Genomic DNA, 11389 nt, shown 5'->3' with positions numbered 1-11389 from the left:
TTGTTTTAACTCTAGTAGAATGGAGCTTTGCCTTTCATTAAATAGTCTGGCATGTCCTTCCAGAAGCTGAGTCCTTCGATATTTGGTCCATCATCTTTCTAGTCTTGACAAATCTTTGACTGCCTTACCTTACTTCACTATATACACCACAGCCTACCTTGTCAACAACACCAACTCATATATCTACACAGCAAACTCTATATCCTATCGACACAAGACCAGCAACATGCATCCTTCCAAGTTGCTCACAAATCAGCCAAGCAAGGCCATCTACATTGATAGCATTGCCACCCTCTCCGACCCTCTCTCCTCCATGTCTTCCACGTTCTCTCTTGTCTCCCTCCTCACCATGGCCTATCACATCCGAACACCGCTGCCCTCGAACCAGGAACGCCTTCTTACTCTCTTGAACACCATGTCACCAGCCTTAAGGACAGAAACAGAGTCCCGATACTCTCGTGAGGAGATCCTCAACTCCTTCGTCCACTTTCTCAGCCCCGTCCTCAACGGCATGGCAGGCATGCTTGAGCTTCTCACAAACGTCGACGCCTTCTCACGCCCAGAAGATTTCCGTCAATTCTGGAGCCTTGAGAGGAGCAATTTGATCAGAGACTTTGTGGAGAGTGGGGGACCGTTGCGGGGGATGCAGGGCTACGACGTCCCCTTTCTCGAGACCTTTGTGAAGGACCCCTCTTGCAGAATTGCTCTTGGTAGCAATAATGGTATGCTTTTGTTAGTCCCAGGAGATGCCGAGGCCGGCGATGATGTTTGGTGGGACGAAGTTGAGCAGCATCTCACCGTCTCTAGAAAAGGCGCTGAAGACCTCAACACCAATGCTGAAGCCTATCTTGACAATGGCTCCAGGATAACCGTTATGGCTATTTCTTCTGCCACTTAATGATTGGCGATTTCGCACCTCATGACGACTTGACGATACATTTTGACTCTACTGATACGTACTCTTGGATTTTTTTTGGGATAGGAGATTTGATATCCACAGCGGGATTTTTAACATTTTTTGGTTCTTTTGGGATTTGCAGGCAGCTAACTGCGCTTACTGGAGTACTATGGCGGCGTATGAGCGATGATGAACCTACCTACCCAAGTGAAAATAGAGGTAGCATAGAGCAGGTCCATTGAGTTTATCTTTGATATGACAGTTGGAAATTTATCAAACTTTTATCATAAATGGCATGTGCAAGCGCATCCCACGTGCTTAAGCCACAGTTCTATGCCCACCTCAGTTAGTGTACCAGCCACGCACTTCATAGCCCACTTTTCTTCATGCTGTCTTGCAGCTTGCAGATCTAGCTCCCCATCTCAGCTGCGTCATCTTGGCTGCCCTGCATCTTTTTTTTTACTGCGTGTATCTTACCACAATGGCGTCGGACGAAGAACGAGAAAGTAGGCCCAGCCGGAGGCGCTACGAGGGCGAGGACAACGAATACAGAGACGATCGTCGATCAAAATATACAGAACGTGACTCTGGACGCCGAGAACGTCGTCGATCACGCGACCGACGCGAGCGAAGACGGTCCCGGACACCAGAATCTTCACGGCGGAGGTCACGAAGCCGAGACCGTCAACGAGACACAAACCGTGAACATAGACGTCGAAGATCACGAGACGATAAGAGTTCAAGGCGAAGACGTGACGATGATGACGGGGGAGGTGACAGACGGGTTGCAAAGCGAAGCCCCGTGAGGCGCACTGGCCCTTTACCATCTCAGGCAGACTCTTTCGCCGTTACCACCGGCGAGGCTCCCGAGAAACCCAAGGAAAAGCCCAACTTCGGATCCACGGGCGTCTTGGCGGCGGCATCGAATTCAGTGGCACAGGCGGACGGCACGACAATTACACTCAAGTATCACGAGCCCTCCGAGGCGCGTAAGCCCTCGCCACGCGATGTCTGGAAGTTGTTCGTTTTCAAAGGCCAGGATATTGTCGACACGATAGAGCTCAGCACGAGGAGCTGCTGGCTCATCGGGCGAGAAATGTCAGTTGTGGACTTGCCCGCAGAGCATCCGAGCATCAGCAAGCAACACGCCGTGATTCAATTTCGCTATGTTGAGAAGAGGAACGAGTTTGGCGACAAAATTGGCAAAGTCAAGCCGTACCTTATTGATCTGGAAAGCGCCAATGGAACGATGTTGAATGATAGCAAGATCCCAGATAGCAGATATTTGGAGCTCAGGGATAAGGATATGATCCAATTCGGGCACAGCACGAGAGAGTATGTGATAATGCTTGCTCCACGAGATTGATCTCTACGAAAATGAAACGATGCTCATTTGAGCATGTGGTGACCAGTTTCACTGGAGGTTCGAGGTGTATATCCAGGATGGAATCATGCGGCAAGCACATCTATGTCTGCCACAAATAAGAAACTCGGATCATATTCACAACAACATTGAATGCAACTGGGCAAAGGAACATGGTTCAATGTGGCCATTCAAGGGTACACCTACGAGGTCTGGAGCCACGTCAACAGGCATTCGGAGGCCGAGGGCGATGTTCCCATGGAGGTGAGGTCGATTCTTCCAATTTCCTGAAAATGAGGCTACGGATCATGGAGGCTCTCGGATGCCTCCCGAGCTTTCAGTCAAGGTATCAAGGGGGTGAGCAATGACTCAACTGCGCTATGGCCTGGAAACCTCCTTGAGATTGGATGACTGTTGCGGCTGAAAGCAACTCGCCGGTGCCTGGATTCATATCGACTAGATCAATGAGCATTAGCCCTGAATGCGCCACATAAGAGAGGTTGCCCAAAAAACTAGGCTCTGAGCCAAAGGTCAACCTGCTGCGAGTCTGGATGGGATTTTTCTCCGGTCTGTATCCACGAATCGGGATTGCAAATCCTGCATCGGCGCAAGGACAATACCAATTAAAGCTTTCAGCTCAGATAGACTTAACAGAAGTCAAGAAAGGCATTGGTTCTATATTTGTGCCTCGTTCTAGAGCAGTGCTATTTCCAGGGTGCTACTATGTGTCATTTGACGCTTTTTGTTTGTCATATTCCCCTAACATCAACAAAGTTTGACTACCTATGCGCACCAACCCGCCGAAGATAAATGGCAAGCTGTGACGGTACTGCTGTTAAACTTGAGATGAAGTCTGAGATGCTCTTTTAAGCCATGATAAGATCATTTATGAAAATACATTATAAGCAAATAGGGCCTGTTTCTTCAATTTCTCAAGGTGCAGGAGGAACCAGTTAATTGTTGCTAAATATCCCAACTAAACGGATGGTTAAATCGGATTGTTCTACAATGTGGTAGCAAATGAGCTCCAAGTTCGAATAACTGAATGAGATTTCTTATTACTAGTGCTGGGGTTTGCCGAGTTTGACTTATTGCCTCCTGCCTAGTCATCCCTATATCTTGTCTCAATAGGTAAACAGCATTTGATCAGACTCGTCCAAGCTGCGCAACACGGCGCTGTGTAGATCAAACCTGTTGGAACATAGCCTCATGATCTTCCGGTCCCATCCTATGAAGATGCCCAGTCTTCTATGACCGCCAGATAACATAACTGGCAAAAAGACATACAACAGCAGGTATTCGCTGGTCGTCACCGACCCAACTACTAATCCGCCCCTTATCAGCTTATCTATGGGGGAGCGGACGGGACCCCGAGTTCTCTAATAGGTATGGTCGTATGTGTTTGAGTGAGGGCATCACCAGATCTATAAGGCAGCCAACATCAAGATTGTTCGATAGGGATGAACGACATGTCCCTTCTGAAACATCATGTCATGTGAAGAGTTGCCAATAAGCACAAAGCAAATAAGTTCTAAGAGTACACCTAGATTACGGTAAAAGGCGAAGAGCCCTGCAGTCTTTACCAGCCGCCATGACTTGATGCTCAAGACGCGAGGTTTTTAGTGTCTAGCCATATGCTGGTCGTAAGAACAAGGTTATTAAAGCGTATATGAGTCGACTAAAAGTCTAAGATTCCAAATGATTAAAAAAATAAACTCCATTTATGCACCATGAAGCTACTTAGTACTCGGAGCTACTCGGAGCTTTAAGCGATTTCAGTCTCATAAAACCCATGCTTTTCGTGGTTTGGATTCCTTCAGCAAACATCCATCCATCATGCTCATCAACTATTAACAGTATAAAACGAGCGAACACCCCTACCAATTATATAGCAGCCCCCGAAAATGCACCTACAAAAAAAGGTCTAGCTGAAACCCATTCGGCTAACGCGAAAAAACGCCCTACAGGCACCATTCAGCTGGGCGAGAACTCAGCCACTGTCCCTGACACGGACATGCGCCATTTGACTCAGCTTTCAATATCTACCTTAGGTTTGGTATGAGTCTTGTGATGGCCCCCAATAGTTGAAGATGGCGCTTCGCACTCAGCCCGGCGATAAATAGAATAACGGGGGGGGAGGGGGGCAATTCACAGCCTCGGTGAGAGGAAGTGATTGCTCACACTCGTCACTTATTAGGCAGCGCAATTGTTGACAGCCTCGTTCTGATTCGAGCGGCCATTTATACGCCGATCAGCCGTGCATTTCTTGCAAGGTTGCTTGCTTGCTTGACTTAGCTCTGTTCAGGGATTCCCCAATGTTTGGAACGACACCACGACTATCGAGCTTCCCCATTTTCGACGACACATCATGGTGAGTTTCACGGTTCGAACCTGTCGAGTCTCATTTACAGCATGCAGCAGTTGACTAACAGTGGTTGAAATAGGGGTCCGAGAACCGTTCAATAGCCCGCTACGAGACAACAGCGGTATACACTCATCCAGAGGCCAAAGTCGACATTGTTCTTGTCCATGGGCTCAATGGAACGCCCGACAAGACATGGACGGCTAAGAATGGAACTTTCTGGCCTCTAGACCTATTACCAGTTGCACTCAGAGGCGCCCAGGCTAACGTCCTGGTCTATGGGTATAATGCAGACGTCTATTCCAAAAAGAACAATCAAACAGCCAGCGACAGCTTCATTCACCAACATGCGCAGAATCTTATAACAAATCTGACTCTCCATCGCCAAAGCGAAGGCACATTCAAGAACCCCATCATTTGGGTATGCCATAGCCTGGGGGGCATCCTCGTCAAACGAGCTCTCCTCTACTCATCTGATGTTCGCGAACCTCACCTTGAACATTTCCGATCCATTTTTGTTTCGACCTTCGGCCTGGTCTTCTTAGGAACACCCCATGTTGGCTCAGATGCAGCTACTTGGGGTCTCATTCTTCAAGCCATGTCCGATGCAGTCATACCCAAGAGGTTTTTCGACTCTGAGTCTGTGCTTTTGAGGACTCTTAAGAAAGACAACGAAACCTTGGCGAATATCAACAGTCACTTTTTGGATATATATCAGCGCTTTGAGATTCATATGGTTCGCGAGAATCAGAAAACGGATATCAAGGGCCACAAGTATGTCGCCCTTCCCTCTTCGGAATCTTGGTCACCTAGCTAACTTTTTTTGATAGAATTTTTATTGTTGACGCCAACTCAGCTGGACCTCAGTTGCCTGGTGTCACTTACTACGGGATAGAGGCATCGCACTCCAACATGTGCAAGTTCGATGGCACCAGCTCCCCAGGCTTTCGTAACATTGCCATCACTATACAGCAGTGGATTCAAAGGGCCCCCTCTGCTACCCAGGAACGATGGCTTGCTGAAGAAGACGAGAGGCGAGCGCGCGCCATGATAAGGGCAAATGAGATTATGTCACCTTACACAAGTCAGACTCAGACACCTGTGCTGAGTCAAGATATATCATCGTTCAAAGGGAAGAGACCAGTCCTGGAAGGATCATCTTTGGCGCTACTTAATAGAGATGAATCAATCTTCGTTCACCCAGAACGCTTCCGGCCCAACTCGCTCTTTAGAGGTCGACAGCAAGAGTTGCAGGATCTTCATACCATGCTCATGGACCGACAGCGCAGAGACCAAGGTACTTCTGCTGTTCTCATATGGTCAGTTCCTGGAGGAGGAAAGACGCATCTCGCCAGGGAATATGCTTTCAAGCATCGTCATGACTACTCTTGCGGCGTCTTCTGGGTACGCACAAAGACTCCTGAAGATCTCGAAGATGGATTCTTGAGGATTGCAAAACATGCCATGTCTCGGGCAGAAATTGATATACAGGACGAGACAACCCTCCAGAACCCGAGCAAGGTGATCCCCTTGGTTCGAAACTGGCTTGACCGATCAGAGAACTGGCTCCTCATCCTGGATGGAGCTCTATACGACACCCCCAATCTGAAGAATTGCATCCCCGATGCAAGAAACTCAAGCCTCATCCTAACGTCTACCGACACATCCATCGCGGGAGACCATCACTTTGACAATCCCCAGAAACTCGAACTCGGACCACTGGCTGATAACGATGCTCGGACGTTGCTGCTTGAGGATATGGACAAGAAGAGACCTTGGACTCAGGATGATCTCGACCGCGCTCTCGAAGTAGTTCAGTTGGTTGAAGGTCTGCCATTAGCAATCCATACCGCAGCCGGTCAGATGAAAGCTACCAAAGAGCCACTGGCAAAGTACATTCGATCTTACAAGAAGCGGCCCCGTACCGGCGGGTTGGGAGCTTACAAGGCTGTGCAAGAAAAGCTTAAGGAACGAGGGGAGACAGCGGCGCTTAACCTCATGTATTTACTCGCATTCTGGGGAGGGCGGGTGCCGGTCGAGATGCTGTCACTTGGTATGTTATCAGGCCGCCATCACTCCCGGAACGAAGCTAACTTGATAGGCCTGAAAGCACTTGATAAGCGCACTCCTGTGCGTACCCATGACTTGATTGGTAAGCGGAGTCTTAACAAGACATTCACCGTTCTCATAGCGTTTGCTCTCATCGAGCGTGACGAGATAGAAGATGTCCCATCGGTGAGCACGCCCGGCGAGACGATCCCTAGTTCAAGACCAATGGAGCCTCTCGATGTGCTCAAGATCCACGGCATCGTGCAAAGCTTCTTTCTCGAGGCCTTGAAGAAAGACGGGCAGTACAGTTTTTGGCTTGAACGTGCTGCCGCTGTTTTCCTCGAGTCTTTCGACCGGGGAGATAGTCGTGCCAAGAACAATAAGGAGATGGGCATTCCAGATGACTATAGAAGATATGCCACCCAGTGCCGAAGGATTTTGAAGCATCTTCAAGAAGTCGATAGGCCGAGTCTAGAACTCATGGCCGTTGAGCAAGCCTTGCAAGGCCGTTTCGAGGATATGCAAGTCAAGATTCGCACCTTGGCACGCTCAATGACCACAGACTCTGAAGGAAGATGGGTTCGGGGTCCTTATGTGTCGGTATTTGAGAAAAGCAACAGTGCTTCTCTGTCAAGCTCTTTTACCACTCCGGATGACGACAACATCGAGGAAGAAAAGCAAGCCCCTTGGGACTTGCGCACTAGTTTCCCTTCTCTGGAAGCAGACAACGATGTACCATATCCCTACGATAGTACAATGCCCGTACCGGTGTTCTATGAGGATGACGATACTCTAATGGGGAGCGTGGTCTCTCAGCAACGGCCAGCAGAAAGACGTTCAAGTGGCAACAGCCCAAGGGTGTCTGAACGTGACTTGAATGAGAGTTGGACTTTGATCAGGGAACCAAGTGTCTCTCGATCAAGGCCACTCTTTGAGCCTGCCGAGCGCGTTGTAAGGCCGACAGTCAGAGGCCAGAGTGTGGGGGCTATTCCTCGACCAGACTCTCACCCTCGAGAGATAACTCGTGAGCGTGTTGAAGAAAACCCATTCATGGGTTCAGGGGATGGCATAATCCCAACTATGGAGATTGCCAACGCAGACTGGCTCACCCATGATCGCATAACAGACCGTCCACGCGCAAGTCATTCGGATACATCTCTCGATGCAGATATTGACCAGTGGGCACCGGGCCTGCCTATCACCAGCCACTCAGTGAGCAGCCTCAGACCTGTATCTCATCGTCAGCAACCAGCATCTTATCATCGTCGTACTCTGTCTACTGGGGAGGTTTTGTCATCTTCGTTGCCAAATAGCCTTGCAAGCAGCACCCTTCGACCACCCTCGTCGGGACCTGAAAGTCACTCTTCTCAGCCGATGTCACGAAACTCTTCCTCCAGATCAGATCAACCTGTCTCGAGTAACCCTCCTGTTCCCATGTGGGCACGCCGTGTACCAGCGGCCACAGCCACAGAGCCCTCGCCACGATGTTCCACAAATAGTCCTGACAATATCTCTTTGGGGTATCAATCATGGCAGCTGAGGCAATCAGGGCCCTGGAATTCTGAAGGGGCTTCTAGGAGGGAAATCGCCCCGAGCCCTAGACCAGAGGTGGAGGCGGATGGCGCGGACATGGTGAGATCAGGTTCCGGAGGAATCCAATTCCACGGTCGCATTATTGAATTTGGAAGATTGCAGCCAGCAACTGCGCAACCAGTCTATCCATTAGAAATCAGCGAGTCGACTCACGCTCTGGAAAGCCAGACTACCGCCACTCGAAGAAGACGGAACACAAATAGCCAACCTCCTGGTTATCCCCGACCAGATACATCACGATAAGAGCTCGGGAGAATTTCATGGACTAAAGGCCCCGGATGCAGCCAAATATGTATTATATGATGGACAAAGGATAAGGAGTAAATTTCAAAGACAGCGTTACGAGAACCCCTCACCAACATTTTTTGGTCAATAGACTTACACTGGAGATGCATATTGAATTAAGCTCTCTTTGGAAAGGAAGCTGAATGTCTCTCCTTCGCAATCATAACAGGGTGGTGATGGTCCAGCCTAGTATCTGCCATCCTATTCCTATGCGTCGATAGAACATGATGGTGGATATATTGTGGTCATTCAGTTAATTCCGTGAAACCATCACGGGTCATTATCCCGAGTCCTCATTGTCAACCATCACATTACCTGCCACGCTTTTCAGTAAGAGATGTGAGACTTTCTTCGTTATCAATGTATCGGTGGCTTCTCAAGCTCGCTAGGGTTCAACGAAGACGAATGCATTTACAACTAATACAATTTCACCAGTCGCATGATGTGCTTTTAATTGTTAACAATACCATCATGACTGATCTTAGGGTATGTTCATACAAGTATACTGGCTGTAAACACTTCTCGATGCTTTGCCTCTTCTTTATCTCCTTTATCTGCTTATGTTTCGCCCTCTCATGCTCATAGAGTTGCTGTTCTAGGCACGCCGTTCTCGGAGACAAGCATTGGGGGTAGTTCTACAGGACTCCGACCATTTCTGTAACTCCACAAACGGCTCACATCCTTCACACGGATTCCGTGGTCGTCACTAGCCTCCTTGATTCTGTTTGAGATCCCATGAACCTCGATCGGTGTTGAAGCATCGCCAGATCCAAATCCCTGCGTTCCAGCCCATGATATTTCGAAGGCTTCTCTCGCGTTGGCAGAGGCGCTGCCTTCTTCGCCGACCTTGATGGCCTCATTCATGAACTCATTGTCTTCATCAGCGCCCACATACTCTCCAGTTTCAGCATCCTTCTTCAAAGGGAACATGGCGTTTAGGTAATGCTGATTCATCTGGTGGCCACCGTGGCGGCCGTCTGCTCGAGCGAACAATCGCCCCTGAAACCGTGGGAGTTCTCGCGATTCCATCCTGTTTGTTGCAAAGTGCAGTATGCCCCATATGGCAACAAAATCTGTACTATTGGCATAGTGCTCAACATGCAAGATACACCTGTCTTTGGCAGCGGAAATAGATCGAGTCGACACACCAGAAGATTCTTTCCTAACCGGATTAAGAGCCTTTAGGGCCAGACCATCCTTGGCTTCGAGTGGGCTGCTAGAAGGAGAGTCGAAGGAGGACTCAGTAAGAACAGTGCTCATCGCTGATAGGGGTTTGAGACGAGCCAGCATCTGCGAAGACCGATGGCGATGAGGATTGTTGAAGTGATTGGCAGCGTTTCCAAAAGTATAAACCTCGAGTTTAGACATTAGATCTTGTGGCAGCTCCTGGAGCAACCAATCGAGAACCAGACCCCCCTCGATTCCTCCTTGGGAGTGTAGCACGAACACGACTTTGGACTTGCTTTCATCATAGAGGATGTCTTTGAGAAGTCTGAAGCAAATTCTGACATCCCCAGTTGCGTAGCCAAAATTGCGCTGTATCAGGCATTCAACAACATCAAATATTATTCCGCGAGTCTGGTTATGAATGCCAAGAATAGGCCGGCCGAAAGTCAGTGCAAGTCGGTTCAGGTTTGACTGCATCCAATGGTCTCTATAATCTTGTCAGTGGAGAATACCATGTTTTAGTTTGAGATTATCATACCCAACAGCAACGCCGTTCAAGAAAACCCATTGTTCATGGGCGTGCTCAGGCCGAGCCTTGGCGAACTTTTCATCCGAGGTATAAGTTTCCTTACTACCATTGAGAAGCTTACAGATGAGCCAGTTGGTAAACATGAAACCAGCAATACCTGTTGCCGCCATCCAGACTGGAAACACAATAGAGAATGGTAGGGCTATGATGAACCCTAGCTGCAGGAAGAAGAGAACCAAGTGAACGACGACGCAGAATACGTTCTGAGGGGATGGATAGAGCTCATCAAAAACCTTGCATTTGAAGGGATAGACAGGCCAGATGACCCATGGCAGTGCCCATACATAAACAAAGAAATAGTATACGTCCTTGGCGAGAAGCTTGAAGGGGAAGTCGGTATGAGAGTAGTCGATGACGGATTCTTCGCCAATCTGAGAGCGATAGTACTGAGTTGCACCCATAGTGGCGATGCTATGGATGTATGTGAGGTTTTAGCAGGTTTTCATTGAGAATCGAAATAGTTGTTGGAAGTGGTAGGTTGACGTTGGGAGACTCGAGGTGTTGGCCTGTCCTTGTTTAGCTACCTACTAAGGCACTTAGATATGAGCCCGAATATGGAAGCAAGACAACTGACGTCTGAGCTACTGTCGCGTGACAACAAGTAAAGAACGAAGAGCAGGCGCTTCACATGGAACAAGACTGCTGACGTTCTTACAAGCAAAAGAGCTCTAACTACTATATATTTACACAAGTAGGCGGGTTGGCAACTAAAATGCTCAGCCTTGTTCCATGTCGACACCCTCATCCCCAGATTTGGCCCAGGCAACGACGAGTAAGAGGCCGAAATACCATGTCAGATGCCCCCTTTCCGATGAAGAATGCGACGTCATCACACCAACTTGGCGCTGGGATCGCTGAGGCTTAGTGGGCTCGGCAGCCAGGGCATGGTTGTAGCTAACTGGAGCTGAGACGGATGAGAAGACGGGAAGGCTTGGGCTGTGAGCGTTACGATGTCAAGTTGTGAATATGGACTCCACTAATTGTATAAAAGACGATTGAAATTAAAATTCTAGAGGTCTATTATTGTACAACACAAGGCCGTTGAAGATGTGGCGGTCAATGAATTGTTTCAGTGCCTGCTCC

The 11389-nt window shown here is 48.8% G+C and overlaps 4 protein-coding genes and 1 non-coding gene across 7 annotated transcripts; 3 read left to right on the top strand and 2 right to left on the bottom strand.

Moving 5' to 3' along the window:
• Positions 1–226: 226 nt before the first annotated feature.
• On the top strand, positions 227–898 carry FOXG_01826 (uncharacterized protein; the record flags this gene model as incomplete). The annotated part of the gene is made up of 1 exon (XM_018378854.1): positions 227–898. The coding sequence occupies one exon, from the start codon at positions 227–229 to the stop codon at positions 896–898; it is 672 nt and encodes a 223-aa protein (XP_018234841.1).
• A 481-nt stretch (positions 899–1379) lies between these two features.
• FOXG_01825 (uncharacterized protein) lies at positions 1380–2264 on the top strand (the record flags this gene model as incomplete). The annotated part of the gene is made up of 1 exon (XM_018378853.1): positions 1380–2264. One exon carries the CDS (start codon positions 1380–1382, stop codon positions 2262–2264), a length of 885 nt encoding a protein of 294 aa, XP_018234840.1.
• Positions 2265–3541: 1277 nt separating this feature from the next.
• On the bottom strand, positions 3542–3657 carry FOXG_18194. The gene has a single exon (XR_001936362.1). It is a non-coding gene; the product is annotated as a 5S ribosomal RNA (ribosomal RNA).
• A 146-nt stretch (positions 3658–3803) lies between these two features.
• FOXG_01824 (uncharacterized protein) lies at positions 3804–9180 on the top strand. Of its 2 annotated transcripts, XM_018378851.1 has the most exons (5): positions 3804–4632; positions 4706–5397; positions 5454–6676; positions 6725–9036; positions 9150–9180. In XM_018378851.1, exons 1-4 carry the CDS (start codon positions 4630–4632, stop codon positions 8506–8508), a joined length of 3702 nt encoding a protein of 1233 aa, XP_018234838.1. In that variant the 5' UTR covers positions 3804–4629; the 3' UTR covers positions 8509–9036; positions 9150–9180. The 2 variants fall into 2 exon arrangements, with proteins under 2 accessions (XP_018234838.1, XP_018234839.1); XM_018378852.1 differs by lacking the exon at positions 3804–4632 and having other exon boundaries at positions 4641–5397.
• Positions 8793–11275, bottom strand: FOXG_01823 (uncharacterized protein). Of its 2 annotated transcripts, XM_018378850.1 has the most exons (3): positions 10881–11243; positions 10256–10830; positions 8793–10204 (listed from the first exon to the last, which is right to left on the bottom strand). In XM_018378850.1, exons 2-3 carry the CDS (start codon positions 10705–10707, stop codon positions 9130–9132), a joined length of 1527 nt encoding a protein of 508 aa, XP_018234837.1. In that variant the 5' UTR covers positions 10708–10830; positions 10881–11243; the 3' UTR covers positions 8793–9129. The 2 variants fall into 2 exon arrangements, with proteins under 2 accessions (XP_018234837.1, XP_018234836.1); XM_018378849.1 differs by having other exon boundaries at positions 10256–11275.
• Positions 11276–11389: the final 114 nt, after the last annotated feature.

The sequence above is a fragment of the Fusarium oxysporum genome, chromosome 5 (genome assembly GCF_000149955.1).
Source record: "Fusarium oxysporum f. sp. lycopersici 4287 chromosome 5, whole genome shotgun sequence".
Taxonomy (NCBI): Eukaryota; Fungi; Ascomycota; class Sordariomycetes; order Hypocreales; family Nectriaceae; genus Fusarium; species Fusarium oxysporum.
This window is presented reverse-complemented; position numbering and strand designations above follow the sequence as displayed.

What these genes read in the sequence shown, in the direction of transcription:
- FOXG_01824 (XM_018378851.1), top strand. An exon ending in ACGGATATCAAGGGCCACAA is followed by an intron (nt 5,398 to 5,453) that starts GTATGTCGCCCT and finishes TTTTTTTGATAG; the next exon opens with AATTTTTATTGTTGACGCCA. An exon ending in GGTCGAGATGCTGTCACTTG is followed by an intron (nt 6,677 to 6,724) that starts GTATGTTATCAG and finishes CTAACTTGATAG; the next exon opens with GCCTGAAAGCACTTGATAAG.
- FOXG_01823 (XM_018378849.1), bottom strand. Translation starts at nt 10,707, where the DNA reads ATGGGTGCAACTCAGTACTATCGCTCTCAGATTGGCGAAGAATCCGTC. An exon ending in TTGAACGGCGTTGCTGTTGG is followed by an intron (nt 10,205 to 10,255) that starts GTATGATAATCT and finishes ACAAGATTATAG; the next exon opens with AGACCATTGGATGCAGTCAA.